At 39.7% G+C, this 27017-nt stretch overlaps 1 protein-coding gene across 1 annotated transcript in view; it reads left to right on the top strand.

The window, feature by feature from the left end:
- COL22A1 (collagen type XXII alpha 1 chain) overlaps positions 1 to 27017 on the top strand; it is a 183613-nt gene that overhangs the window by 56261 nt on the left and 100335 nt on the right. Inside the window, exons 4-11 of the mRNA XM_026047153.1 lie at positions 478 to 589; positions 8251 to 8374; positions 9380 to 9655; positions 10740 to 10820; positions 11371 to 11484; positions 12056 to 12100; positions 17061 to 17114; positions 17894 to 17929. Of these exons, the coding sequence (XP_025902938.1) occupies positions 478 to 589; positions 8251 to 8374; positions 9380 to 9655; positions 10740 to 10820; positions 11371 to 11484; positions 12056 to 12100; positions 17061 to 17114; positions 17894 to 17929 (842 nt within the window). The remainder of the gene's footprint in view (positions 1 to 477; positions 590 to 8250; positions 8375 to 9379; positions 9656 to 10739; positions 10821 to 11370; positions 11485 to 12055; positions 12101 to 17060; positions 17115 to 17893; positions 17930 to 27017) is intronic.

Below are 27017 nucleotides of genomic sequence, written 5' to 3'. Positions count from 1 at the left end.
AGCTCATGATTATAATGAGTAGACCAGGTTAGGTCTAAATAGAATTGAGATGGTATGAAGATTGTGTGTAGATAAGGGTCTTGGACTGTGTGTTTTCTGTAAATGTTTCTGTCTTCGCCTGTGCTGTTTCTTTTTCTACCTTATCTGAGCATCTGAGGCATTAGCAAACTAAACAGTTTTCAAGATGCCAGAACAATGCAAACAAAAGTTATCATTGATGTCGGGGGAAACCTATCCTGATCTCTCCATAATCTGTTACAATTTGACTTTATGCTTGGCCTTGTTTTTTTCATCTGTGCAGATTAGACCCTATTAGAATTTTGTTCCGTCTTTGCCAGGCAAGAACAAGGTTAATTTCTGGAGAGCTTCTATGGGCTAAGATACCTACCTGAGTATGGATTAAGACATGCCACATTGCTCAAATTTTTATATTGCAGCCTGATCGATGTCTCATGTTTACACTTTTGTTATGGGCAGGATTTGACCTGATGGATTCGTTCAGTGTGAGACAAATTTTTGGAATGAAAGAAAGAGGAATTCAGAGCTCTTACGTGCGACTTGGAAGCTTCCCCATTGTTCAGAAAACTGAGTGAGTACCTGATCTTATCTTTTGTCTGAACCTCTGATTTAGCTCTATTTTCTGACCTCTATTACTTAGTTCTTTTAAGTTAACCTTGAAGTAGTTACCCAGTACGTGTGCCACCACAACGAGCACACATGTATTCTGCTGTTTTCATCTGTTCTTTCAATTCTTCTGGCATAAAATTTAGACAAGGTGCCTGTGCACTTGCTTCACTTTCCATGCTGCTCAGTGAATCAGCTTGTTTTGGTACATCTCAGTTGTTTTGAAGAGCTGTATTAACACATTCACATATACAAAAAAAATCTTAAGGTAAAGCACCTAAAAGGCCACTAAAAGGAATATTTGCTAGCACTCCCATTGAAATACATAGTTGCTAATCGCAATCTATTTCCCACTAGAAGATGTTATAATTTTGCTAATACATTTTTTTGGCTTCCTAAAGGAATGAGCAATTGTTAATCTTGTGTCAACATGGATTCAGTCCATTATAACCTGAGGCTGCCAGCTGTATCTTAGTCTATCAGAGCAGTTTCTCTTCAAGTTGTCATTTGAATCCTGCTAACATTAGCCTTGAAAAGACTGAGTGCATAATTTCACTGTGTAATCATGACGATAGATTGAATTGTCATCATTAATATTTTTGCAGTAAATTTCACTATGGTAGTTTTGAACTTCAGCTTGAAAATCAATAGTAATTCTTTTCCTTCTTATGGATGAGTGCTGTTATATTTTATTCTGTTTCGGCTCTTCTACTCAGTCTGCTGCATCTTTCAGATAGTACTGTGATTTGCATTTGCTTGAATTCACATTATTTTTTCATCCTGGAGCTGACCTGGATTGATTTGCCATTCTCTCTTCCACCTCCCTCTCTATATAAGCATACAGTCTTTAGGAGAAAAAAAAAAGTATAAATATGATATGTTGAAGAGAAAACTGTTTGCTTTAAAATCCATAAATGATGTCAAGTCTCAGGGTAAGTAAATTCATGATCTAAGAGAAGGCCAGCAAACTAAAGACACTTCGCTCTTGATAAGAAGCATATAGAATCCAGGGCATGCAGTGAGAGGAGAAAAACGATGTTTTACTCACAGCAGCCTCTGGGCATGACTCCTGCTTGGTGTGGCTTGTATAGCTAGTGGTACTGTGCTTTATCACTGGAGAGGGTTATCACTAGGAGTATTCAGGAAAAAGCCCTTGAAGAAGGAAGGTCCGGTTTGTACTTTAAGAAATCTGGGAGTGCTGAATCTGAACTCTGCGAGATGTTGGACTAATGTAGTCCTTGAGTGTATAAGTAAAAAATGAAATACTATAAACAGATTTCTTTGATACTGAGGAAATCTGTTGCTGCTGCTGTGCTACTGCATCCAGTCCTTGTGTGCATAATTCAGTAGATAAGAATGAAGTGTATGAAATGTTAAGCATCTGGAAATGTGGCTAGTAGGGAAAGACTCAGAAAGCTCTATGTAGTCAGATAAAATAGGAAGAGGTTAACAACTGAGGTGATCATTGTTTATAAAAACTGATAGGGAATCTTAAATTTCTTAAAGGATTCCCTAAAAGGAAGAGTCTTAAATATGATGAACAGAAGTAAACTAAAAGTCATTAGCTACCTGTTAAAAACAAAAACCATAATGGAAGAAAGGCATGTATTTTTAACAATGAAGATAATTAATCACTAGAATGAGTTAGCATGGATTGTAGTGAGTTATCTTCTTGTATTCCTTTTTAAAATTAAGACTTTAAGTACTTTGTTGTTATTGCTGTTGCTATTTTCCCAGAAAGACTGAGGAAGAAAAGCCAGACCAACCAGCCATAATGGCTTTCATTCTGCTTGAATTGTTGATGTTGTTTTTAAAATATGGAGAATATTTTGTTGCCAAAGACAATTAGAATTAAAACATACTAAATTAGTAAACTGAAATGACTAAGCTTCCTTTTAAATGATTAACTAAAAGACAAAATTTTGGAGTGGAATGTTGCTATAGAAGGTGATTATAAATTTGGTCCTTTTCATCTTTTGGATATCAAGATTCTTTAATGATGCACATAGGGCCATTGTTCACAGAAAATGAAATCATATAGAGCTGCACAAAACCGATAACTGAAATATTTAACAAAACAAAAGCATCTGTCCTTTCCTGCAAACAACCTGAAGCAATATTTAACATCTCATAACAGCAACATCTCATAATTAGATACAAAATCATTAACTAATATGTTCAGTTTGCTTTATTATGCATCCAGCGTATGCATCCAAAGTGAATGGCTTTATATAAGCACTAGTTCTTGTACCAAGTGCCAGGTTAGTGGCCCAGGAAATGTACCTATTCGTCTTCTGAATCTGGAGCCTACATCTACAATCCATTAAACAACAGCCAAGAATGTAGTCAAAATGAGTCTCCAAGGAACTGGCAGGTTCCTCTAGGTAACCGAGGACAGTCTACAAGGCTGCCTGGAAATTTTCCTCCCTCCTCAGATAAGTGAAGCTATCCTACCATTTCCTTTCAGCTCCTCAGTGTCCACAGGTGTGTTTCAGGATTTTGCTTCTGGGTCCTTGGACTTGTCTCGGCCCACTGTTACTTTGATTAGTGCAACCAAGTGAGGCACTTTCTGCCTTACTATCCTGCTGTCTTTTCCACCTATTTCTCTGCGTCTGGAACCTTTGTCCTGTTGTGTCCACTTCTAGATCTCCTCTTCAACAGCTTGCCTGACCTGATCCCAGATTGCCTTGTTCCTCATCCCATCTTCCACCTCACAGAAATTACTGATACTTTGCCTGACCTCTGATTTTCATCTGCTTCCTCTTTTTATTGGAACAGTGTTGTATTCTCTGAATCTTCCTTGTTCTTGAGTATGTATGCCTTGGAATGCTGGTCTGGAGACTCAATTTATCTTTCGATTTACCTTTGAACTTACCTCAGTTTACCTTTCACTTCAGTTACCTGCCTTGGGTTTCCTCATGAGGTCCTCTCTGGGTCTAATGACTCCATCTGCTCCACAGGGAAGAAAGTTCTACCAAGAACTGCCAGAAAACACAGAGACTGAATGGGAAATCTGTTTAATTCAGAACTGGAGGATGCTGGACCCTCTCCCCCACTCTCTGCCTACCCAGTCTTTCCCTTTTTCCCTCTCCTCCCCAGGTCAGATGCAGCTGACAAGCCTGATCTGTGACACTTCCCAAAGTTTTCTGTGTTGCCACACAGAAAAAAGCCAAGATACTGTGAGTTTAGCTGAACTGAGCTCACGCCTAGACAATCATCTTTGACCGTTATTTTCCAGGATAAGTAGAAATACTGAGCCTCCTTCCTCAGAACAAGGAGAATATGCATGACTGAGGTGGAATGATGAAAGACTTTATTAGTCTTCTAGAACATAAAAGATTGAAGGGAGAGCCAGTAGTCATAGTGAAGAGAGAGAGAAATTTGTTCCCATATTTCTTTGTGGGAAAAGCTGTTTGAGGAGCCTTAAACTGAGGAAAAGGTGACCTAGGATAGACTTTTGAAGGAGTGCTATGGATAATGAAACACTGGAAAAAAAATTCCGAGAGAGGATGTCATCCAGGTTTTGAGTTTGAGATCAAGGAAGTATCTGCCAAGAATGTATGTTAAGGGTTGATGCTGTGTTGCTACAGGACTTTGAAGGGAAATCTTTCCTAGCCTTTCCAATTTTTCCCTTGTTTTTCTTATTTTCTCTAGCTTTGTTGGACAGATCTTAGTGAATGACATTGGCGAGTAGCAGCTTTTAGCCATTTTGAAAATGGTCACATGTTGAATCAATGACAAACCAATAGGGATTTTCTCTTTGCTTCTAGACTTTTATTTCTTATTAATGTTGTCCCTTCCTCATTGAATGCAAGCACCCTATGAATTGTTTTTATATTTAGTAACTGAAATAAGAAGAGACGATATAATTTTTCTTCAGTATATTATTATTCTTTTGAATTGTGACTGTATTATTATTACAGATGAAAGATCTCATGCTGCTTATTAGAGATGTAGGCTCTTATGCCAAACAAAAGCATGTAAGAAGGTGGCTATATCCTGGAAATAGGCAGCTGTTAAGAGAGTTTCCTGCCTTCTTTTCACCTTTTTTCTTTTTTAATGTTGTGACTGCCCTGATTTTGGGGCTAGATTAATTAATACTAAGCTGAAGCATGGTGAGGAGGGTCTCCTGTCTTGGGGTTTTATAATAGGCTATTGTGCAATCCATCCTGTTTTCCAAATTATACACTGAGGAGCCAGCAAAGAGTTTACTGTAGGTACCATACACCCAGAAAAGCTCTTGAGAAACATGGACCTTCAGCTCATTTCAGCCTTGGGTGAGCAGAGGGAAATAAAACATTTCTGGATATAGCAATTGCTGCCCTTGAGTTTCTAAGTACAGCTAAGCCTCCAGATGGAGATCACTTTTTGGCAAGGAAATAAATGAAAACTCATAAACAGAGCTGTTTTTATTTATGTGGTAATGCAGCTCCACAATAGATGCAATGGCCAAGGACTTTAGAAAGAGTTTTTATCGTATCGTCAGAGCAACAAGAATGCCTTTATATTTGCTTTGGGTACTTTCTCTGTCTGGGACTTGCAGTCTGTTCTTCAGCACCTTTAAAATCAGTTGAGGGTGACAGGTAATAGGACATTATAGCTTTCTATCAGTTTAAATCTATGTGATGGGCCATTTGTCAGCCTCTGTGTTGATGAGGTGTGGCCAGACCCACAAGGATATTTAGGTACCTAACTCATGGTTATTTCTGTGGGCATTAAGCATCCAAAAGGCTTTTCTGAAATTGAGCTTGCATGACTGTGTGTCTGTTACCAACTCAGAGATACCAGTAATTCTGCACAGGCTGTCTTAGCATAGAGGCCCGCAATTGTTTCTTCTGGATCTGGACAGAGATATCAGGCCCCAAATCAGTTTTGACATCAACAGAAGAGATTAACTTAACCTCATGCTTCTATACCTCCCTGCTCAGTAGAGCATTAATGCCACTGCCTGTAATTCACAATTATAAAGAAGCATATCTGCATTTGCAGAGCTGAAAAAATGTTAGCAAAATGTAGCATTGAAAGCAAATGTGCTATGGATCAAGAAGTTGGTTAAGCATCCCAAGAACTGTCACTCTGCTGCCTTGTGCCATCACTGGATTAACCATGGAATCGTTCTTTCCATGGCTTTTCATGGTGATGGTGGCTTGTAGTTTGGAGACGTAAATGAATGGGGCTGTCTGTGCCCAGAATGCAAGTCAGGATCTAAAGGACTGGGTGGAGAGTGAATTCACTAAACACAGTGAAACTGGATTGCTTCCTGATGCTCCCAGCTGCAAGAAAGGGCACTTCACCCATCAGAATGATTTAGGGTGCCAAATTGCAAGTGGAGTATATGGAGGTTGCAGCAACGGGGCTCTCAGACTGACAGATGGAGAAGGAAAGGCAGCAAGGAGGCAAGAGAAGAAGAGGCAAAGCCTGGGCATAAAATGAAGCATCTGGCAGGGAGGAACAGACAGGGAGAAGATGACTGTAGGGAGACCTGAGGTAACTGCTGTTTGGAGAATAAGTTGTGACTGTGAAGGTACGTGGTGAGAGGTGAATGAATGAAGATAAACACATTAGGATTTTATGCTGAAATGGCAGTGTTTTAGGAGCTGAACCACAGAGGAACCCCCCACTGCTAGCACTTGTGTAAAAAAGTCCATGGTTCTTACTGAAGAGGAGAGAGTCATTAAGTAAAGTCTTTCTAACCATTGACATGACTGCCTTCAGCAATGCTGAGTTTTTTTTATGGAATGAAGGAAGACAGTCCAGTTTGTCAGTGACTTTAGAAGCCTAGACATGCCCTTCCTCTCAAATTTACACAAAAAAAAAAAAAAAAAAAAAAAAAAAAAAAGAATGTATGAAGCCAGGCAGCCTCTCAAAATGTACTTTGCACTGAGACATGTTAAAGGAAAGGTGCCCTGTTGGGGGAACCGATACGACCAACTTGTCTGCCTCTTGCCAAAAATCCCCTTGTCTTTTTCGGTGGCTTTCGCTGCCATAGTCGTGCTGGATGTGTTCTCCATGGCAGCTGTGCCACCAGAGTGACAACCAGAAGGCCTCTGTTTTTGTCACTACGGCAGAGACAGTCTAACTATTTTGTGTGCCACGAGGAAGATGGATACTGATGTGCAGCGGATCTGTGATCGGAGAGGGATGGTTTGTGAGTATCTTACAGCAAGAAGTGAAAGCACCTTGACTGCCCATCTAAGTGAGGAATTTTTTGAAGGTGCTAGTGGGAGCCTGATTCAGATTTCTCTTGTGTTGGAAGAATTTAGAGGACACTTGTGTCTTCCCAGGGAAGAGCAGGTTATAATGGCGTGTAGCCTTTCCGGATGTTATTTATATGTATGTGGTATACATGTGAGGTGTGAGAGTGTGTATATATGCACACACATATATTATGTGTGTGTATGTGTATATGCATATAAATATATGTAAATATATGCAGTGTAAAGCATAATCATTTGATTCATTGACTTGATTAAAAAGTCAGGAAATAGAAAGCACGTTAAAAAAAATGACTGCATATTTTGCCATCAAATAAAAATGGCTCTAAGTCTTCGCTGCAAATGCAAAACAAAATATTTTGGAGATTTTACAGAATATGATTTTTGTTTTAAACTCCAGGAGATGCCTCCACTTTTGTGTGCCTCTGAGTTCTGGCAATGAACTCCAGTGCCAGTTTCTAGGTAGTATTGGATGATGTCATGTGTTCCATAAGAAAATTTTCATTTGCTGTTTTGTTCTTTTTTTAGTTCCTTAACAAATGATGTTGTGGATGCCATAGGTTTATCTGAGTTCAAGGAAGTCAATGAATGGAGAATAGAAAGGTCCATGCAAGAAACAACCACAGAGTTATGAAAGCTGACTGCTTTAGTTGTCTCTCAGTTTGACCCCTGAATCATAAAGAGCTGGAGCCTAGGGGAAACATGTTTGTTCTGTCTTCATTCCTAGACATTCAGTTATGGTCAGTGACAAACCTCCCGATGGGTATTGGGTTAGACGTATCTTCTATCCAAATGCCTATGCTCATTGTCATGTTATGTTCTAATGTTGAGCTGAGTCAAACGAGCTGCTCTCTTTGGTTACTTCAATCGTAAGCATAGATCATTGTGTCACACTGAGTAAATCTCTGATGAATGTGTTGTGAAGTGTGATTTGAGAAGATTCTTCTGTTCTTCCGACATCAAGAGATGTTGCCTTGGGCAAGCTTGAGGCATTGCATTTGTTTTGGGGAAGAAACATTCCAGTAACTAGTGTTGTAACTTGGTACACTAACAGAGGGCTTCAGATGTGCCATCTGGAAAAGAAACAGAATGCTTTATAGGCAGCATAGACTGAAACTCAGATGAAAACCAGCTTTTTACATGATGGATCCCAAATTTCCAATTTTCCTTACTAATTACTTAACTTGAGTGCTTCTCCACTGGAGCTGGGAAAGGCTCCTCATGGACAGAGCCACTTTGAGGGAACAAGCTTATGTTGATCGCACTGCAGGTTTCCAGATCAGCACAGTTTGTAAGGAATGATGTAATGCTTTTGGAAAGCATTGCTGGGACATTCAGAGGGTTTTGTTAGAAATCCCGCTTTTCACTGTTAAGCCTGTTATATTGCTCTCTTTTTCCTTCTCCATGCCAGGGATGTGTTCCCACAAGGTCTGCCTGATGAATATGCCTTTGTAACTACCTTCAAATTCCGAAAGGCTTCCAGGAGAGAAGACTGGTATATTTGGCAAATTATTGACAAGTACGGCATACCACAGGTACAAAGCTCTTTGCAGCCAGCAAGAGAAGCCTTTTTTATATTTTTTCTCCCATTTATTGCATGAACACACCTTCTTGCCTTAAGCTACCATTACATTTTCCTTGTGGACTAATGAAAATCTCTTTGCCTGACTTTCTTTCAATATTTTGTGCTGAAAGACCTTTACCTTTAATTCAACCCCTGCAGGAAGGTTTTCTTAGACCCTGCTTGTTGTCAGCATGCAGTTAGAGATGTTAGCTGGGAAGAGTGGAGAAGATCTACCGTCCTTGCTCTTAAAATACTTCTCTGGGTTTTCAGTTGTTTTATTTGTGTAGTTCTGTTTAGAGAAAATACTTTATCTGTTTAGAGAGAGACACCCACCCAAGAAGACCACAGGCCACGAGAGCAAAGAGCTATTTCCTGTTTTAACAGCGATTTTTTAGATATGGGGAGGCATTATGCATTCCCCATTTAGAATGGGAACACAACATCTGTTACAACTGTTACACCTCCAAGAGAAGAATCCAGTCCAGTACTATTTGTAAAGTAGCCTCAGATTCTCAGAAGGAAGATACCACAACAGTGCAATAAAGGTCTTCTTGTTCCTATAGAGCACTGTTTGCAACACACTCTAATTTAAGGGGGTGCATATATTTGGAGAGCAGGGTGATTTACTTTGACTGCATGTTTTGCTGCCTGATACAAAAGTGGTACTTATAACATTACCATGACTCTAAAACAGTCTGACTTGGTCCTGTTATGCAGTATTACTGCTTTGGGACTAATTCTCCAAGGGACTCTAGGAACTTGCAGCAGGAAGGTGGGTGCAGTATGAGAACTTGGCTAACTGAGTCTCAGACAATGGCAAAAGGCTAATCTGAAGAATATTTTGTCAAAATATTTTCCAAATAATAATTTAATTTGGGGTTATCATGTGGGGAATCAATCTAGACTGGAGGCAGGCAATAGAAGGGATGAAGAGGCCATACATTTCATTAGCAAAGTAATTTCTGTCTCTTCACAGGTCTCGATCCGACTGGATGGGGAGAACAAGGCAGTAGAGTACAATGCCGTAGGGCTCACCAAGGATGCTGTGAGGGTGGTCTTTCGAAGCACTCGAGTCAGTGATCTTTTTGACCGCAGCTGGCATAAAATCGCCCTCAGCATTCAGTCAGATGCTGTCACCCTTTACATAGATTGCAGACTGGTGCAGACACTGCCTATAGAAGACAGGGAAAATATCGACATTCAAGGAAAGACTGTGATTGGCAAACGCTTGTATGATAGCGTTCCCATTGACGTAAGTACTGTGTGTGCTGACTAGAGCTGGGCTGAAGTTCAGCACTGGGCTTGCAGCCCCCCCCCCCTTTTTTTTTTTTAAATGTGATATTGTAATTGCCTCTTTCCTTAAGCAGCATCACCTACTGAAATGTTACATGCATCATTTAGTTAAGAGATCTGCATCTCATTACACAAAAGACATTGTCATTTTATATGATAATGTTTTCTGTTGATCCCTCTGTAGTAGGGGTTAAAAATGAGAAAAACCTTTAATCATTCTGATCTTTTTCTGTAGTCCCAGATTGCGTCATAATTAAAGCCAGAGACAGTGTCATTCACAAATACCAGCGAACTGAGTACTGAATTACACATGTAAAGGTCTTTTCTTGTTTGATCTTGACACTGTGAAGGTTTTCACGTGGCAGTGACAGATGGGAAAAAAAGAGAACTTTTTAACTCAGAAGAGAAATGACATGAGATAATCTCAAGTCCTCAGAGAATATCCTGGTATTAAGAGACTTCTGCTACAGTTGATCTTAACCTGAAGGTTAAGATCTGCACTTTGGACCAGGATTGTCTGGTAGCAGTGTTAACCTGGTATAACTGTATGGAAGTTATAAAATGCATGTTTTTGTGGTGTTTTGAGACTTGTGTAATCTTTCTTAGATGCACCAAATAGATGGAACGTTCATATTACTGGCAGCAATATCATTTCTCACACAAGAGTAAATGGTCACAGGGCACAACAGGAGGACAGCAAACCTTATGCCTCGACAAAATTTTTGAAAGGGTGTAGGTGGGCAGAATATATCTTCTTAGGCAGGAATTTGGCTAGGACACATATATCAGCATTCTTCCTTATTTATATGAAAAGCTGCATCAGAATTTTAATAGGTATGTTCAGAGTCTCATGCTCTTGGAGCATGCTGAGATGTTGGTCCATTATTGATATGGAGAAACAGATATTGACTACAGTATTCACAGAATCACTATGAATCTGGCTTTTATTTATTTTCCTCTGCACTGTTTGTAGCCAAACAAAAGGATATGCATTCTTTAATAATTCACTGTCTCTAAGACTATTGTCTCACTTTGTCTTCTAGTTTGATCTGCAGCGGATGGTTATTTACTGTGATTCTCGACATGCTGAGCTGGAAACCTGCTGTGACATTCCCTCTGGACCAGTAAGCTGCTGCTTATTATGAATTCATTTTCACATGAACACTCTTTATTGAAATATATTGCATGAATCAGGGGATGTGCCAGTGTGGATTTGTCATTTTTATAATGATAGTGAATGAGTCTTAAGTATACAACTGATAATACAGCAGTGCCAGAAGATGACCGCACTGAAGAGATGACTCTAAGAGATCTAAGAGATGAAGAATTAGAAATTTCTAAGCCCTTTTTCTATGTCAAACTGTCAGGAGAAACAAATCCTGAAGTGATGACAGAACAACAGAAATTCAGCATGAAATACTCAGCATGTTTCCCACTGTTTTATTGGGGAAGAACTGAAACAGTACCAGTAGCTGCTTATTTTCCTCTGCTTTCAGTAGACACTTCTACCCTCCTTTCTTTCCTTTCCCCTAGATCCTGGTTAAAAAGATTCATTGCTTACTTTGTCATCCTTTTCTCTATTTTTCACAATATGGTTTCTCTAAAGAGGGGAAAAGAGAAAGCTGGGTTTCTGACACTGAAGGCTTCATAATAACCATGAGTGTTTGGGTACAGTGCCAGGTCACGGTCCTGACAGAAGCACCACCCCTTGAAGTGAAGCCCACTGTTGGCAATGAACAAGTTGGCCACCTCAAGACTGTCAATTGCTCCTGTCCAGCTGGAGAAAAGGTGAGAGCTGGGTTTTCTTTGAGGACTGATGGATGAGATGGAAATAGAGGTATGATGCCACATGAGTGAATTGTAAGAAAGCCTGTTTTTGTAGCATTTTAAGACATATTAGTATAAAGCAACCTATAGTGAGAAGCAGGCATTGCATTATTCATGTGTAGTATGTCTTTGGAGAAAACGTTCGTCTTCCCAAGTGTTTTCTTTTTAGTCTAATAATTCTAATAGTTACCACCCCACCTTAATAATGGGGTGGTTTTATTTGCCCCAGGTGACTGCTTCCTTCTACATAAGTATGAGGGGATCCTACTTAATAAGGAGATTCTCCTTAAGTAGTGGGAAGGAGTGTCGGAGGTGAATGGGGCAGTGGTCCATGGTCTTTAAAAATCTGTTTGTGTTGTTTATAAGTAGAACTTTGTGAGGGAGGGGAGAAGGATGTTTTTGTTCTTGAAAGCACATCTTTTACTAATCTGCTAAAACCTGGAAGACCTTCCATTATCTGCTGTGGGGCTGGGTCACTTGCTTTGTTATGTGATGAGAAGACTGACCTGACTAAACCTCTCTTTTTCTTTAGGGAGAGAGGGGCCAAGTTGGTCCTGAAGGTCCTAGAGGTCAAAAGGTCAGTGGTATGTGCTAGTCAATCCCTTTAATAACAAAAATAAGAAGTTTTTAAGGAGTCTTGGGTGCTGAGTAAGCTGAAGGATTTGAGGAAATGAGTGAATTTAGCATATAACTGACTCTAGACTTGCATCACTCTGAAAAAGTGTGGGGGATTCTGTCTTCCCCTGCCCCTCTCCTTTTTTTTTTTTTTTTCCTCCTTACTTTAGAATGTCTTTTGAATTTCTTTATTGCATCTTTATGTCACTTAAAGTAATTGTGTTCTGAAACTCTTCTGTGAACTTCTAAACTGGCTTTTTTTGCAAGCCACTTCTATCTGACAGGTCATGCACAGCTTTCATCATGAGTCACCTGAAAACCTGTGTGTTGCTTCTGTACTATGCCTTGCTCAGCAGTACTAGTTAGCTGTAGGTTAGCTAACAGATTTCTGTATTATCATGCATTATTATCATTTTAAGCTTATTTGACATGTATATGCATACATTTAACACACCTACATTTCCCTTCTGTGCTTGCAGTTATTGCTGTGCAGATAACTGACCTAGAGCAGTACGAGAAGAAAAATGACACTTGTAGGATTGCTGGAGAGGTGCAAGATGGGGACTTCAGTGCTTCCCAGTTTCAACAGTTGTGTGATTTTTTTTTTTTCTTAAAAAAGGGGAGGAGGAGCCATCTTAAATTAGAATTGTTTTTGTCTGAAGCACTTCTGCAAGTTCTGTCCATGTTCATCAATGATTACATTTATATTTGTTTGTTTGAATAAAATAATTTCCCCTCACAAAAAAAAAAAAAAAAAAAAAAAAAAAAAAAAAAAAAAAAAAAAACCACAACAATTATTACTCAAATATCACAGAACACTGGAAGGAGAGATGCAGTCTCTGAGTCTTGTGAGTCTTGGAAGGTCAGACACAGTCAGCGCTGACTTTTTTGATAAGTTTGTTCTTCTGGCTGCAGGGAGAAGTTCCGAATTATGAGGGGATGTGTTTTGGGGTATATTTTTGCTAGCAGCACTGAAGAGGAGCCCATTAACACTGAGATATGCTTGCTTCAAGCTGCAGAAGAGTTCTTTTTGCTTCCATGTGTATATAAATAGCAACTTTCTATTTTTATTTGTGACAGTTTAAGTAATGAGGGGCTATTTTGAAGGATGTCAGAGCTGTGGGAGATCATTGAGAGGAGGCTCGAGAAGGGCGATGACGACTACAGTGCAGCAGCTCCTGGTGTCTTTCACTGATGTGTTGAGGTCTGTGCACTGGCAAGGGTGTCTGTGCTGCATATTGTGACAGTGCTAAGCACATCTGTGGACTATGTAATGGTGCGTCTCCAAGCACAGAGTTAAAACCTAAGGTAAACTCCAGCTCTGTGGCTATATGAGCAGCTATATTGTTTCTCTTTCCTGAATACCTTAGGCAGCTTAAATAACAGATCTCTGCTATCAGTTGCCTCATGCTGCAGGTGGATGACTGAATGGCTATGCAGAATTTTGAGTGACTCCTTGACCTTAGTTTTCCATGACTTCTATAAAGCCAAGTCAGGACTGTGTCCTAGGCTCCAAGAGGTGGCAAGGAGACAATTCAAGTCCACACTTTAACAGTGATTTGCTGCAAACAGCCGATGACTTGAGACAAATAGCTTCTCTATCTGCCAAATAAAGCAAATAATGTTTCTTTCCTGACTAGCAGAGATGCTGTGATTAAGTAATGTATAACACTCTTGAGAGGAGTTCTCACATAGCTTTGCTGACTGCCATGGCCCTACTCCACGTGCAAAGAATTACCTTGTTCCTCCTCTTTGTTCTTGAAGCATCACTGGGTTACCCATGCTGAAATACTGGCCACTGGGAGGAAAGCAGAAGCTTTTCCCACTATTAGCAGCTGGTCCTTTATTACGGAAAGACTGCTCCACAAAAAAATGACTTTTACATTATGTTTTTTAAATATTAGTAATTTGTTTTAGGTTTGTTCATTTTGTCTCTTTGTTATGCATCAAGGGTTGTATACTTTAATTTTTTTTTTGTGCAAGGAGGCTTGTTGAACTTTTTGGAGACTTAGAAGAAAGTATTAAGGGTTTTCACTGGTTACATGAATCTAAGAACTAGTCCTTCAACACATGCTCAAAATAAATTACACATTACGAACAACTGCTGAGGTTTGATTAAAACATGCTAGGATGTGAGTGCCACATAAAAAAACACCATACAGTAGTTGACTAGGAAGAGAAGTAGGAGTAAATTACTGAGTAAGAAAATAAATCCTCTGGAACAGGTGGAAAATGAGCGACTCCAGGACTCTGAATCAGAAATCATGATTTTTGCTACAGATGCTGTGACTACTAAGCATATCTTATTTAGGGTCAGTTGCAAGGTTAAAGTTTACCTCTAATTGGGATCTAAGGGATTTTCTCCAAGAAAGGCAGTTTCTCTCTGCCTCCACTGCAGTAGCAGTAGCTGCTGACCTGCTCATCCCATATTGAAGGGTGTCCTGCAGGAGATCTAGTCAATGACTGCCACAGTAGCTTTATTGTTTTCTGGGACTGAAGACAGACTAGGCTCTAGACTCTGGTATGAGGGTAAGCCTTTCCTATGATACTGTCTGACTTGGAGGGGAAAATATATATATATATATATATATATATATATATATAAATATATATATAGTGTGGGAAGTTAACAAGTTGCTATTCCTTGCTAATTTAAATCTCCAAACCCAGAGTGAAATAGATACTCTTTCAGTTATTAGAGAGAAAAATCCCCCACAAATGAAGCCCTCTACCTCAATTATCCATGCTGCTAAATTGAGGGTAACACATAACACAACATATACATTTTAGAAGGAGCTACAGTAAAGGAAGCTACTGGGGGGGAAGTGAAGCAGGAAATATCCTGGGAAGAACTGCCAAATGTACCTGAACCTAGGTCTTATAACTAAATATTAGATGCTAAAAAATTAGCAATCTGGTCTAATTTATTTTCCTCCAAAGCACATCATGCTTGCTGTGTTGTTTAGAGGCAGACATGCTAGTTGGTTGGGCTTTGGACAGCCAGCCATCAAGCTTCTGCTCTATTTCAGTACTGGTATCAATTTGTGCTCTGAGTTTAGGAAAAAAATTGCTTCTCTGAGAAATTGCTTGCCATTCATATCATAGAAATGATCTTGCCTACCTTCACTTGAGAAGTTTGTGAATACCAGATGTCTCTAGTATAATATCCGTATTATTTTTCTTTCCCAAATAGGAAAGAAGTTTTGTTTGGTCTTAAGCGACCTAAGAGACAGCTGTATAAAACCTGCTATGAACTTTGCTACAGCCTATTAGATTGATTGTGATTTTATTTTTACATATGTGTCACTTGTGAAGACTTTTCCCTTTGGCAAATATGCTAGAGGTTAAGCAAAGAAATTTTTGTCATGCCTCTGATTAAGTCTGTTCTCATCAGGGGAAAAGAAAGCATGATCCTGGACAAAAGCTTGAACATCTGGCATAGCTAAATACATTTTATCGGCACATATCAGGACAAATTCAATTTAGTCCTAAAACTAAATCTACTACTACTGCTGAAGCCCATATGGGGGAGGCTTGGGCAGTGCAGGGGTCATTGAATGTGTTGTTGCTTTTGTGCTTTAGAAATCCTGCTCCAGGTGTGGGACTCTTGGAAATTGTGTCCCCACCAAACCAAGTTATAGCTTCAAAGCAATTTAAGTCACTATAAGCAGAGAAACTAGGAGACAAAAAAAAGATGAGGAAAACACAAAAAAAACAGAGACAGAGTCTTTGTTAGTGATTGATGGGGAGCTCAGCATAGTCTATTTCTGGACTGTTCCTTTGTGTTAGGACCAGGAAGGAGCAAGGAAGGGGATACAGGCAGTGCACTCCGCACCTAGCAGCTCCTGGTGCCAAGGGAATCAAAGCATCTGCAGGCAATACTGAGAATAGCCTTAAATTATGGTTAGTTCAGGGGTATATCCTCAGGTGGCACCCTCTTCCATTACTGCATCTCTGGAGTGGTAAATGAAAATGATTTGCAGATGTTTTCTTGTACTTGTTTTGGAAGTCTCTTGTAGCTCTGTAGCTAATAGATACTTAACAAATGGTTGATCCTCCTTGGCTCTCTATCCTTTCCATCCCTACCCCATGAACTAATTTAGTATTATTATTATTTTCTCCTAGGAACTGAGCGAGAGGAAAGCTTTGGATGGAATTTTTTAATTTCTATTTTTTTTTTTTTTTTTTGCTTTTCCTCTCAGTGTATTGACTTCACCATTCTTCATTCCTCTTTCCATAATTTTACATACACTTTCAGTTTTCCACCATATGCTCTTCTTTCTCTTCCATTTGAATGAGTAGGGAGAGTGACTTTGTTGCACATTTGTGGTAGAACAGGCAGGGATCATCCAGTCATGAAAATCTAGCATGAATGAAAAATCTTTCTTGAAACTAGAATTTTAGAAATAACGTTTAAATCTTGAAGGCTTTTAAATATTTTTTTTTGCATTTTTAGGTATGCACTCTCAAGGTCTTATGCAAACCACTTTTGAATGAGGGTAGTCTTTTCTGGCTTAATAGAAAATAAAGTCTTTTGGGGTACCCAAAAAAGTTCTTTGCCTTGCCAGTGCATCCTGAGAGATTACAGCAGCATTAAAAAAAAAAAAAAAAGATTTTAAAACTTGGACATTAAAATCAATATAAATGCTGTGGAGTCCCCCCCTTAGTTCTGGTAAGAGCTGGAATCTTGTCAGTAGAGACCAGTGGGAAAAGAAATGTCCATAATCCTACCCAAAGTCCCACTGCACCACTTGACAAAGAAAACAAGTCACTCATGAGCTAACAACAAAACGAAGACTAATGTGCAATATCTCTCAAGTGAGGCCAAAGAGGAAGGATAAGAGAAAGTCTTACCTGTTATCTTCATGTTTCTTGGAAGAGGAATTAATTATCTTTGATACAGATATCCCTTCTTTTTCAAGGGAGAAAGTGGCAGCCAAGGACTTCCTGGGCTCCGAGGAGAAAAAGGAGAGTCAGTAAGTAAGAAACATTTGAAAACAAAGTGGTTGTGTGTTGGTGGTCTGTGTGTGTGCTGTGGGTTTTTTTTTCTTTTTTTTTTTTTTCTTTTTGATATTTGTGCACAGAGACTTTTCTTGCAATGCCATATGCTTTGTTGAATATGCATCTATTGCTGCTCATTTATCCCAGGCAGAAGCTGATCTTTCAGGTGCCCAATAGCCTCTCCTGGAGAGGGAAAATGGACAAATTTCTCCATGAATTCAGCTGATAACTGGCCTAGTATTAGCCTTTTAATTAAAATATGTGACTTGGATGTACTGGGTTTTAGCAAAGCTGTTCACTGAACAAGGGCAGTACAACACAATTGCACACAAAGAAGGGGCAAGTCTGTTTAAACTAGTTTGCATTCAGATGAGTGATATCCAGCTTTTCCCAGCAATATAAATGTCAGCCTGGGGTTTTAGGCAAGAACATTTTTAACCCTGTTTAAAATTCAATCTAATTAGGACTATTGGCATCTTTGGTTTTAGAAGCATAATGTTAAACTCCATCCAGAATGGAGAATAGGACATTTTCTGGGGCTGCGAGTTCTGTGTTTTAAGTCATCACTCTTATTACAGAGAAGTTGCTGCCAAGGAATGCTGCTTAACCTAAATGAGCTGTCCTGTAACGTGTGTGTCTATATATGTATATATGAAGTGTGTGTGTGTATATACACATGCATATGTATTATGATATTTATAAGCATAGTTTGGCATCTGATATCAAATGTACCCTTTTCTCCCTTCCTTTCTAGGGCAGAGCTTATGGCAGAGGAGAAAAAGGAGAAAAGGTAAGATCCAATCCTTCACTGGGTTAAATAAACTACAGACATTTCATGCTTAGCTCGGAGGTTACTTTTGGAGGGTGCAGAATGCAGGAGATGTGATGCAGTTGTATAAAAGCTTCTCACAAAGATCCAATTTTGAGCTGCTTTGCATAGCAGAAATAGTATCCTTTGAGTTCCACTTGTGAATTGGACATGTAAAACTATCAATTTGAAGTCTTTGCTATGGAAGTGATTTCATGGAGGAAAATGAAACAAAGGGAAAGCATGAGTATATTGAATTTTCAATGGGATTAAATTGATCTCCTGAAGAGATTCCTATAATGTTTCATTTCACTGAGTATTTCCATTAGTAACCTAAAGGAGGAAAGGGAGAGTATTTTCCTAGTGCAAATACTAAGCAGAACAGAGAACTAGGTTTGGAAGTTAAAATTAAAGATACAGGCTAATGTTTAAAAACTGCATGATGTTCTATCTTGGAAAAATAAATAGGAAACAAAACACCACTGGACTAACTTGTATTAAAACAGATGTGGTTTTCCAGGTAATTATGGCTGCAAACTCCAACAAACGCTGCAAACTTCAACAAAATGTACCTGCAGAAAAGGAGCAATTTCCTTCTGAAACTACATTGCACTCAATTGCAAACACTTTATTGACAAAATGGGGGAGGGAGAGGAAAACACATGGAAAATATACAACAAAAAAGAAAAAAAAACAGAAGAGCAATAGGAAAAGACTGTTCTTAATTTAGCCCGATAGTTCCTAGAACTTGTCAAAGTATGGATCATACCAGAAACAAGATTAGAAACTTGTAAAGCAGGGTGGTCTGTGGTTACCCAGTTGATCAGCAGTTTTAAAATAATATTTGATTGTAGTGTGAAAGGAAGAATCCTGCACTAACAAGACTGTGGTATTTATGACCATTGTATCTTATTTGTTATTTTCTCTGATTATGATATATGGATTGTATGTGGCAATGAATCATGTGAAATTGCATTCTAAATGAGGATTGCTTATGGCAGAAAATATGTGAGCAGTGCCATAGATGTGGGAGCTGTAAAGAATACTTTTCAGCATCCATCTTTCTGCAGCCCTCCTCCTGACAGTCAGTATTTAGCCTTTGAGACTCAGAATTCAGCCTTTGGAAACGAGCTTGTGTTTGGCAGGTGCTGAAAGTCAGCAGTCTGATGGGAAACATCATATTTACAATAGAGCTGTGCTGCAGCTGAAGTGAATTTTTGCTTTCTTACATTTTGGCCTCTGCAGAAAAGCCGCAGAAAACATAATTCCACCTACCTCATTGCCCTGTCTAGAAAAATAAGTTTAGATTTGGGCATGGAGGAGAAAAAAGAAAACAAACCTACAGATGCTATATATCTGTTGGACTTCTCCATTTGAGCTAGCTGAACAAGATTGTTGGCGGCCCAAATACATGCATAGCCATTAGAGATCCATGAGGTTATGGCTTGTTTTGATTGATTGGGTCTTCTGCCAGCTGAGGCAACATGTGCCCAAGTTCACTGGTGGAGGACACATCAGTACACAGTGAGTGCCCTCTGTGTCTGCCCAATGGTTGAGTTTTCAGTTCTGTTGTTGATGGAGGGTAGAGATATTCCTGCTGTGCAGGACTGGCTTGATAAAATAGGAGCTGGGGAATATATGTATGTGTGATTGCATGTGTAATTTTTTTCCTGGACTCAAAAGGTCCTCTTCAAGGTCTGCCTTTGGCAGTGGAAGGAGCATGTGTCTATGCATCGCAGTGAAGGATTGTGTGTATGTTGGATTAGTGCTACACAAGGGGTGTCTGTGATGGAATAGCTGTTGTGTAGTGGACTGTGAAATTCAGCGAACTGGGTAAAAGTGCTTGTGATGCTAGTTACAGTCTGCACCTCTGGGGAAAAGAGAAAAAAGGAAGAGGAACTATGGAAAAAGAGAAAAGAGGAGATAGGATAGGAGGAACTTCAGACACACAGATGCACCCAAAAGGAGTTGTGCAGTTTCCATTTACATGCCTTCTGCACTGTAATGACCACATGAACATGAATTCTTATTTTTCTCTTTCTATGACAACTTTGTTTCCTGGAGTTTTATGGTTATGGAACATTGGTAGGAAATCAGATTAGAGACACAGGGCTTCAAACAGCCCCAGTCTTTGTGATTCCTTTTTTATGTGTGTGCTGTGGAGTCCTTTGTAAGGACAAGGCTCGCATCCTAAGTATTGATGATCTTGCCATTGAAAAAACTGAGATGGTGAAAATAACTGCCCTCACACAATACTTGGTGAAAGCATGACATGGCAGGTGCTTGGCACTAGCACAGCTGGAAAATGCTGTAATAAGAGGATGATTTTGTGAGGTCTGAGACATTTGTTAGAGGACAAATCCTATTCCTTTCCAAGAGGACAGTGAAGACACTGGCCTTGCTTCTCTAGGCTATTATGTCTATGTTAAAGCTAGAATGATGTTTGTAGATAGGCACAACATGCCAAGCACATCATTAGTGTTGAACCAAAAGATAACAACAGCTGTTGACATGAGGACTTGTATGACTTTTTGAAGATAAGAAAAATCACTGTGATGGCTCAAGCGACAGCCTAGGTATGTCCAGCCATCCCTAAGTATTTCAGTTAAATGAAGGATGCTTGTTATGTCCAGACTAAAGAAATACATACAGATAGATATTGACAGTAACACAGCACCTCTTCAGGAGCTCGTGCAAACTGCTCACAGGTGGGTTTACTTGTTTAGATCTGATTCAATTGCCACTGCTTTGGATTGGATCTTAGTTTCAGCTGTTGAATATCTTCTTTCACCTCCTGCTGTGTCAAGTGTTTACCCCAGTGGCATAAGACAGAGTATTATATTACTATATTACATCACCTCTGTATTGTGTGCTGACTTGTTTTAAATGTATCTGTGTTACCAAACTGCTGATACACATGGGTTAATGTCCAAAGCTGTAACACAGTTACTCTGAAGCACTGCTTGGCTCTGTTTCATAGATTATTTGAAGGGATCTTTGCTAAACCAGATAGGACCCTTCCAGTAGAGGATTATAGCACAAATCTTCAGACCTCTATTTCTCTAAGAGGAGTAGGTGTGCGAGATGAGTGGGGTCAGAAAGAGTAGCTGAAGAGCATTTTGGAGGATGATTCAAGCAAGACAAGGTTTCAATGACTGTTGATCAAAGTCTGAGAAATCATGTTTGACAATGGAGGTTCTGTACACTACGATGGCTGCATTCCTGGGGCACAGCCATCCACATCACAAGTTAGCCTCCCCTTTTGATGCCCCCATGCAGACTTTGCCTTAGAAGCTTTTAAAAAATGTACACCCTATTCTTGCAAGACAGCATTACCTCAGTGATGCTGAGCCATCTTCTTTAATTGTTAGAGACAAGGATAATGAAAAGGTTCTGTGGGTGGGAAGAAGTCTTTCAAAATGGCAACTGGAGGAAATATGATAGAAATCTGTAAGACTTGTTACCCACTTGTAACTCCATGCCACTTCATTTCTTTCATTGTAAGAGCTAAGTGAAAGCATGCAAATTAGCTGATATCATGTTTAAAATGGAAAAAAAGGAAGTTACTGTGCACACAATATATATTCAAACTCCTCTTTACATTATGCTCTGGTGGTTAAAATTTCTGTTTTAAAGTATATACAAATTAAAGAAGACCTGTCAAGTACTATTCTGTGCAAAGACATTATCTTTGCTTGAGAGAGTCACTGAGTTACTTCAAGACTCCTCCACACCCTGAGGAAGCCGTATTGCATACTTGACTTGTTCCATACGCTACTGGCAACTCTTGTAGATAAGCTGCAGGCCAACTGTGCCTTTGGTGTGACTGCTAGTAGCAGTTGTTATGTTCTTAAATATAGTTATTGGTAAATATCCATCACACTTATTGAAGAGAAGGGAGGAATTTTGATGAGGCTGCTTGCCCAAGGAGGAGTGAAATTCTTCTGTGAGATATCTATAAAAAGTCTGTGTTCCACCAGTATGGGGTTGCAGGTTCACTTCCGAAATGACTACAATTGTTCCAGATGCTGCCTCCTGTTTGGTCTCTTCTGGCTCCTCAGCAGAGATGTGCCAGTTGTCAGCACTACTGATAACTCATTCAAGGATGATTTGTGCCACCACTGTCTGTAGCTGTTGAAGAGTCTCTGATTCCTGATGTGCAGAGGAATGAGTTATGAAATGGTTCAGTTAGTCATGTACAGTTGCTGATGGGGGGAACATAGAAGTCAAGGGATTGCTACCGTGATTTTTATTTCTTTCCCATAGAAAGCAACTCTGTAGGGAGTGGAAGACTCCAACAAGGAGCATCCACCCGCTCCTGTAGAGACAAGGAATAAAGATTTCATTCTGCCTTACAGTGCGCTACAGGAGTTCCCTCACTAATGTTTCCAGGAGCAACTGATCTTTCTCTTTGAGCTTTGTGTTTCTCTTCATGCTAATGATCATATAGGCAGCAATGAACATGAAAAATAACTTTAGTAGTTTAATTTTATGTTCTCCTAACAGTGTGTTTTTATGGTAATGACTCTACAACAAAAATGCAAAATTGTTATTATAGAGACCAGGTGACTAAAAGACTGGGTGCAGAAAACCAGGCAGATGGTTAAGGCTATGGGTTAGCAAGACTCTTGCAATCTTACTAAGATTGCAAGAGGTTTAAGCTTAAAGCTGGTCTCTTGAGAGATTTGCTGAATGTGGGAAGTTAACTAGTGTTTGTTCCTATAAAATGAAGATGGAGATGATCTTTTCCTCCCAGGCTTTATCTACCTTGTCTTCCAGATCCTTCAAATTGAGGTTTTGCTTCCCTTGACATTATTTATCTTCCAAACTGGAGATATTGCCATAAATATAGTCTCCAGAAAAGCTGTGAAAATTTACTCTATGAAAGGATACAGCCTATCTACACAGAGCCCTGTGCTCTCTCTCCTTGCTTTGGGACCCTTGAACATAAGGAAAGTCTGGCCTGAAAGCCATGAGGTTTCTTTATCCCCGTGCTGGGCTATCAGCAGGGCTTGCCAAATTAACATGAGTGCAGAGCCTGTGGGTGAGAGCCAGCTCTGATCCAGGAACTGGGAGCATGAGCAGCATGAGTCTAGGTCTGCCTACCAAAGCTGCTGCAGATGGAGCTGGAATCTGACACCATATGGTAGTTGGAGGGCAAGGGTAGCTTCTGCTTTGGCATTTTTAAAGTGTGCATTTTAAGGCATTAGAGCTGTGTATGCTGCTCAGATGCAGGTTGGACTGGAAGGTTTGTGTTCTTGGTGGCATTTTTAGACCCACAGTCCCAGTTTTGGATTAAAAGCAGCTTGAATGCAAAGGAGTTGGGAGTGAGGGGCTTGCATAACCAACTAAAATCCCAGAAGTGGAGGCACATGCTCCAGACACTAGCACAATGCAGAACTTTGACTTGCAGATATTAAGGCATTGTGTTTATGCCCACAATATCTGAATAAAGTTAGTTCTTGATCTTAGGGCTGAGTTGGGTGCTCTTTTTATGATTATATGATTTTACTGCTAAAATCTGAGTCCCTCTACAAGGAAAGTGCTCCAGAGAGGCCACAGGGTTTACTTGGATTGCTGTGGCATTCAGATATTGTCACCAAGACCATGAGACTTTGTGGTGTTGAGTTTATCTGCGGCTGGCCAGTTGAAGGTTGAATCTGAAAGACTTAAGAAGCAGTGGAGCAGCAGTGTCCTGAGAGCCCTGTGTTCCAGAGCAGTGGTCAGTGTTCGTTAAGCTGGAAAATGCTGATAGTAACAAGTTGGGAAAATCACTTCTAGCCTCAGAGATGCTACTGAGTTTAGCACTGAAATAAATAAAATGCCCAGTAATTGAGGTTCCTGGGAGACAGTGGCTGAAGGGCCTGTGCAGGTTTGAATTCTCAGTACTAGGATCCTGTTAGTTTATTAGAAGTTTTTTTTTATACTGACCTGGTAATGAAAGCTGAAAATTGCAGCATCTGCAGAACTTTATTTTCTGCTGGGTATGTTACCCTTGAGATCCATTCTTAGCTACTGATTTCATCTGGTTAAGGTCATCCAGCACTTAACCTCTCAATCCAACATTTATACATCTGTGTCACAGCACTTTACTTCATAAGGCTATTGTGCAGCTCTTAAGTCATTGATATCTGCCATTTCTCTTCTGAAGCTTCAGATTAAGGAGTAAGGTATATAAATGTTTGTATGAGCTTTAGGACTCTATGACCACAGTCTTAACCCACTTGTGTATGCGGGCAGTTTCACTCTGCACATCTATTTTTTGTGTCCTCTTGCCTGTAGTTAAAATACATTCTGCACAGCTAAGTAACTGTGGTTCAATGGAGTTCTTATCTAAAACCCTCTAATTATTGTTAAGAATAAATTCTGTGGTTTTCTGTGACCCAGAATAACAGCTGCAGATTGTAATAAACAACTCAAAGCCAGATCACATACTAATTATCCATTGTGACAGCTTAATTCTCAGCAGTACAGGAATACTAGCACCTTGTTTTTTCTTTACAGAAACTTAGAAAACATTACTTTTCAGTTTTGGCTGCTGGCTTTCAGGCGCGTTGCTGGTATGTGATGACATCTGCTGGCAACCAGGAGGTTGTGAAATCTCCAGCACTTGTTTCTTCAGACAATTCCTGTTCAGAAGTCCCCTGGCTGTGTATAAAGAAAGCATTTTGGAAAGTCTTGCCATCAGTGCGCTGCTTCTGACAGAAGAACTGAAACAAAAAAACACAATCAAGAGAATCTGATTTTATAGATAACTATTGTTTGGATGCAGGATATAATCCAAGCTGTATGGCAATTAGCAGGGATGGATTAGCTCTCTTCCCTAGCACTCAGGAGTATATCTCATAGCCTAGACAGCAGAAGCCTTATAGACTGTCAGTAATGGCCTGCTTTATATCAAGGGCATCTTATGTGTTCCTTGCCCCTTTCCCTACTATACACTTTAAAAATCTGTCCATCATCTTTCTAGCTCTTCAGGAGATTCTGGCCTCCTGTTCAGGTCAAGCAGACAAATCTTGCCCTTTGCATGTTTGCTGCAATCCTTGTAGCTTGCTGTGTGACCATGGACGCCTGAGGATGGCACTCTGTCCAGGTGGAGAGGCAAGTGAAGTTTGTTGGGGAGCATGATTGGGGAGCTTTATGCTTCACAGTGCTCTCTACTTGCCCAAGCACCACCCAGGACATCTGAAATATTCCCTTTTGAGTCTCCAATCATCCTTCTTACAAACATTACCTACAGATACTGTGTCTCCTCATGTTCTCAAGACCTTCTGTCTGTTTGACAGAAAGATGGTGTAGCAAGCTCCAGGATAGGAAAATGCTTCTTTCCTGACAAATATATTTATTTTCTTAGACTGTAAGATAAACTGAGCATTAGTGGTCCTTATTTCAAGAAAATCTAATTCCTACCTGGGGAGGCAATTACAATTTTTGGAACTTTGGAGGTGTGAGAGGAGGTCTGGGATTTGGAGACTTCTGTAGCTGAGCAAAAACAATTAGCAGATTGTTCTGGCAATGCGAAATGCAAAATAAAAATAAAATTAAAAGCAGAAAAAGTCAATGTTATGATAAATAAAACTGGGCTGTTTTTCTAACTTGGTGAACACTGCCCCTTTATCACTTGGCAACCTGCTTGTCTGGTCCTGAGCTGTGGTTGATGCCAAGAAAAATCATTGGCTTCTACCTCAAGACCAGGAAGTTCTTGAGACAGATTTTCTGGTTTTCACATTTCAAAGGATCTTTCAGTGCCTCTTTAAATGAGGACCAGGTGTCCCAATGATACAAACCACATAAATTTAACTCTTCCATGTGAGTAGAAATTTAGGATGGGTGAATGGATGCCTCTCATTTGGAGGTCAGAGTAGGGGTATATTTGGGGTATTTTTATGTTCATTGAATGTTTGAGCACTTGAAAGATGTGAGGGTATTATCTGCTCTCATAATGAGGGGAAAGCTGTATCCTATGACTCTGTCATACGCAATGAGTACCATAGCCTTCACTGTGTTAAGGCAGGATACAGATGATATTGCTCATCGTGAATTGCTCATGTTGCTATATGATTTGTAATACAAAGACATGTTTTTGCTTTTCCCTTTCCTGGGGCAACTCTAAAGTACTCTGTCAGGAGCCATCATGCAACATAGATGAATCTTGATTTAAGTGCACTCGGGGATTTAAATTCTGCTTTACTGTGATAATCTGGTGTTGCAAGATCTAGTGTGTGTGCAAGAGACTGAAGGAAATACATCAAAATCACCTGATTTGTCCCTTGATTTTGCTTACAATGTATTTCTCTGAGAACTGCAAGGAAAGCTTCACCCCAGAAACACTGGTTCTTGGAGTTCAACACCTTGTAGCCCAAATGGGCAGACTCTGCACTTTCTCTTCTACAACACCAAGTTGTAGATGAGGTGGCTATGTGCCACGTTCACTGATACATTCATTTCATCTATTTTGATGCAAAGATGCTTCAAAGGTGGGTTTCTTCAAAGAAAGTTAGCAGTTGGACACCCTTAAAAACAATGAATGTGCACTTCTCAGATTTTGTGACTAGACAATATCACAAATGGCAAACAGGCCATTTCTGCTCTCAGGATACTATATTTGGAGACCTCTGAAACACAGGGTCACCAGAATTTCTGCTGGCAGTGACGTGCATTTGGGAACAATTTTGCTTTATAAAATGTACTGAGTAAAATAAAAGTTTTAAGGGTAAGCCTATTTACAATGTGAAAAAATGGCACCTTTGTGTCACCCTCCCCTTTCCACAGAGCAAACCCAGAACTATTGACATTCAGTAGGAAAAGATTTTCTTTTATCTCGCTTTGGTTATGACACTGAAATCTCTTTTACTTCATGCTCCTGAAGTTGGTTTCTGAGTTAAAAAAAAAGTCTAAAGAAGGACTTGCATGGCCTGTTGGCTTTCTTCACTCTTCCCATCAAACTTGGAAAAGAGTTTATCATGGACCTTTGGATTAGCTATAGCCACTTATGCAAGGTTTTGTGTCCTGTTCTTTGATAACCTCAGCTTAGCAAGTTAACTGCAGGCAACAGCCATAAGAGTGCAAG

The sequence above is a fragment of the Nothoprocta perdicaria genome, unplaced genomic scaffold (assembly GCF_003342845.1).
Source record: "Nothoprocta perdicaria isolate Ctin4 unplaced genomic scaffold, notPer1 scaffold_48, whole genome shotgun sequence".
Classification (NCBI taxonomy): domain Eukaryota; kingdom Metazoa; phylum Chordata; class Aves; order Tinamiformes; family Tinamidae; genus Nothoprocta; species Nothoprocta perdicaria.
Note: the sequence above shows the minus strand (reverse complement) of the source record. Positions and strands in the feature narration are given on the sequence as shown.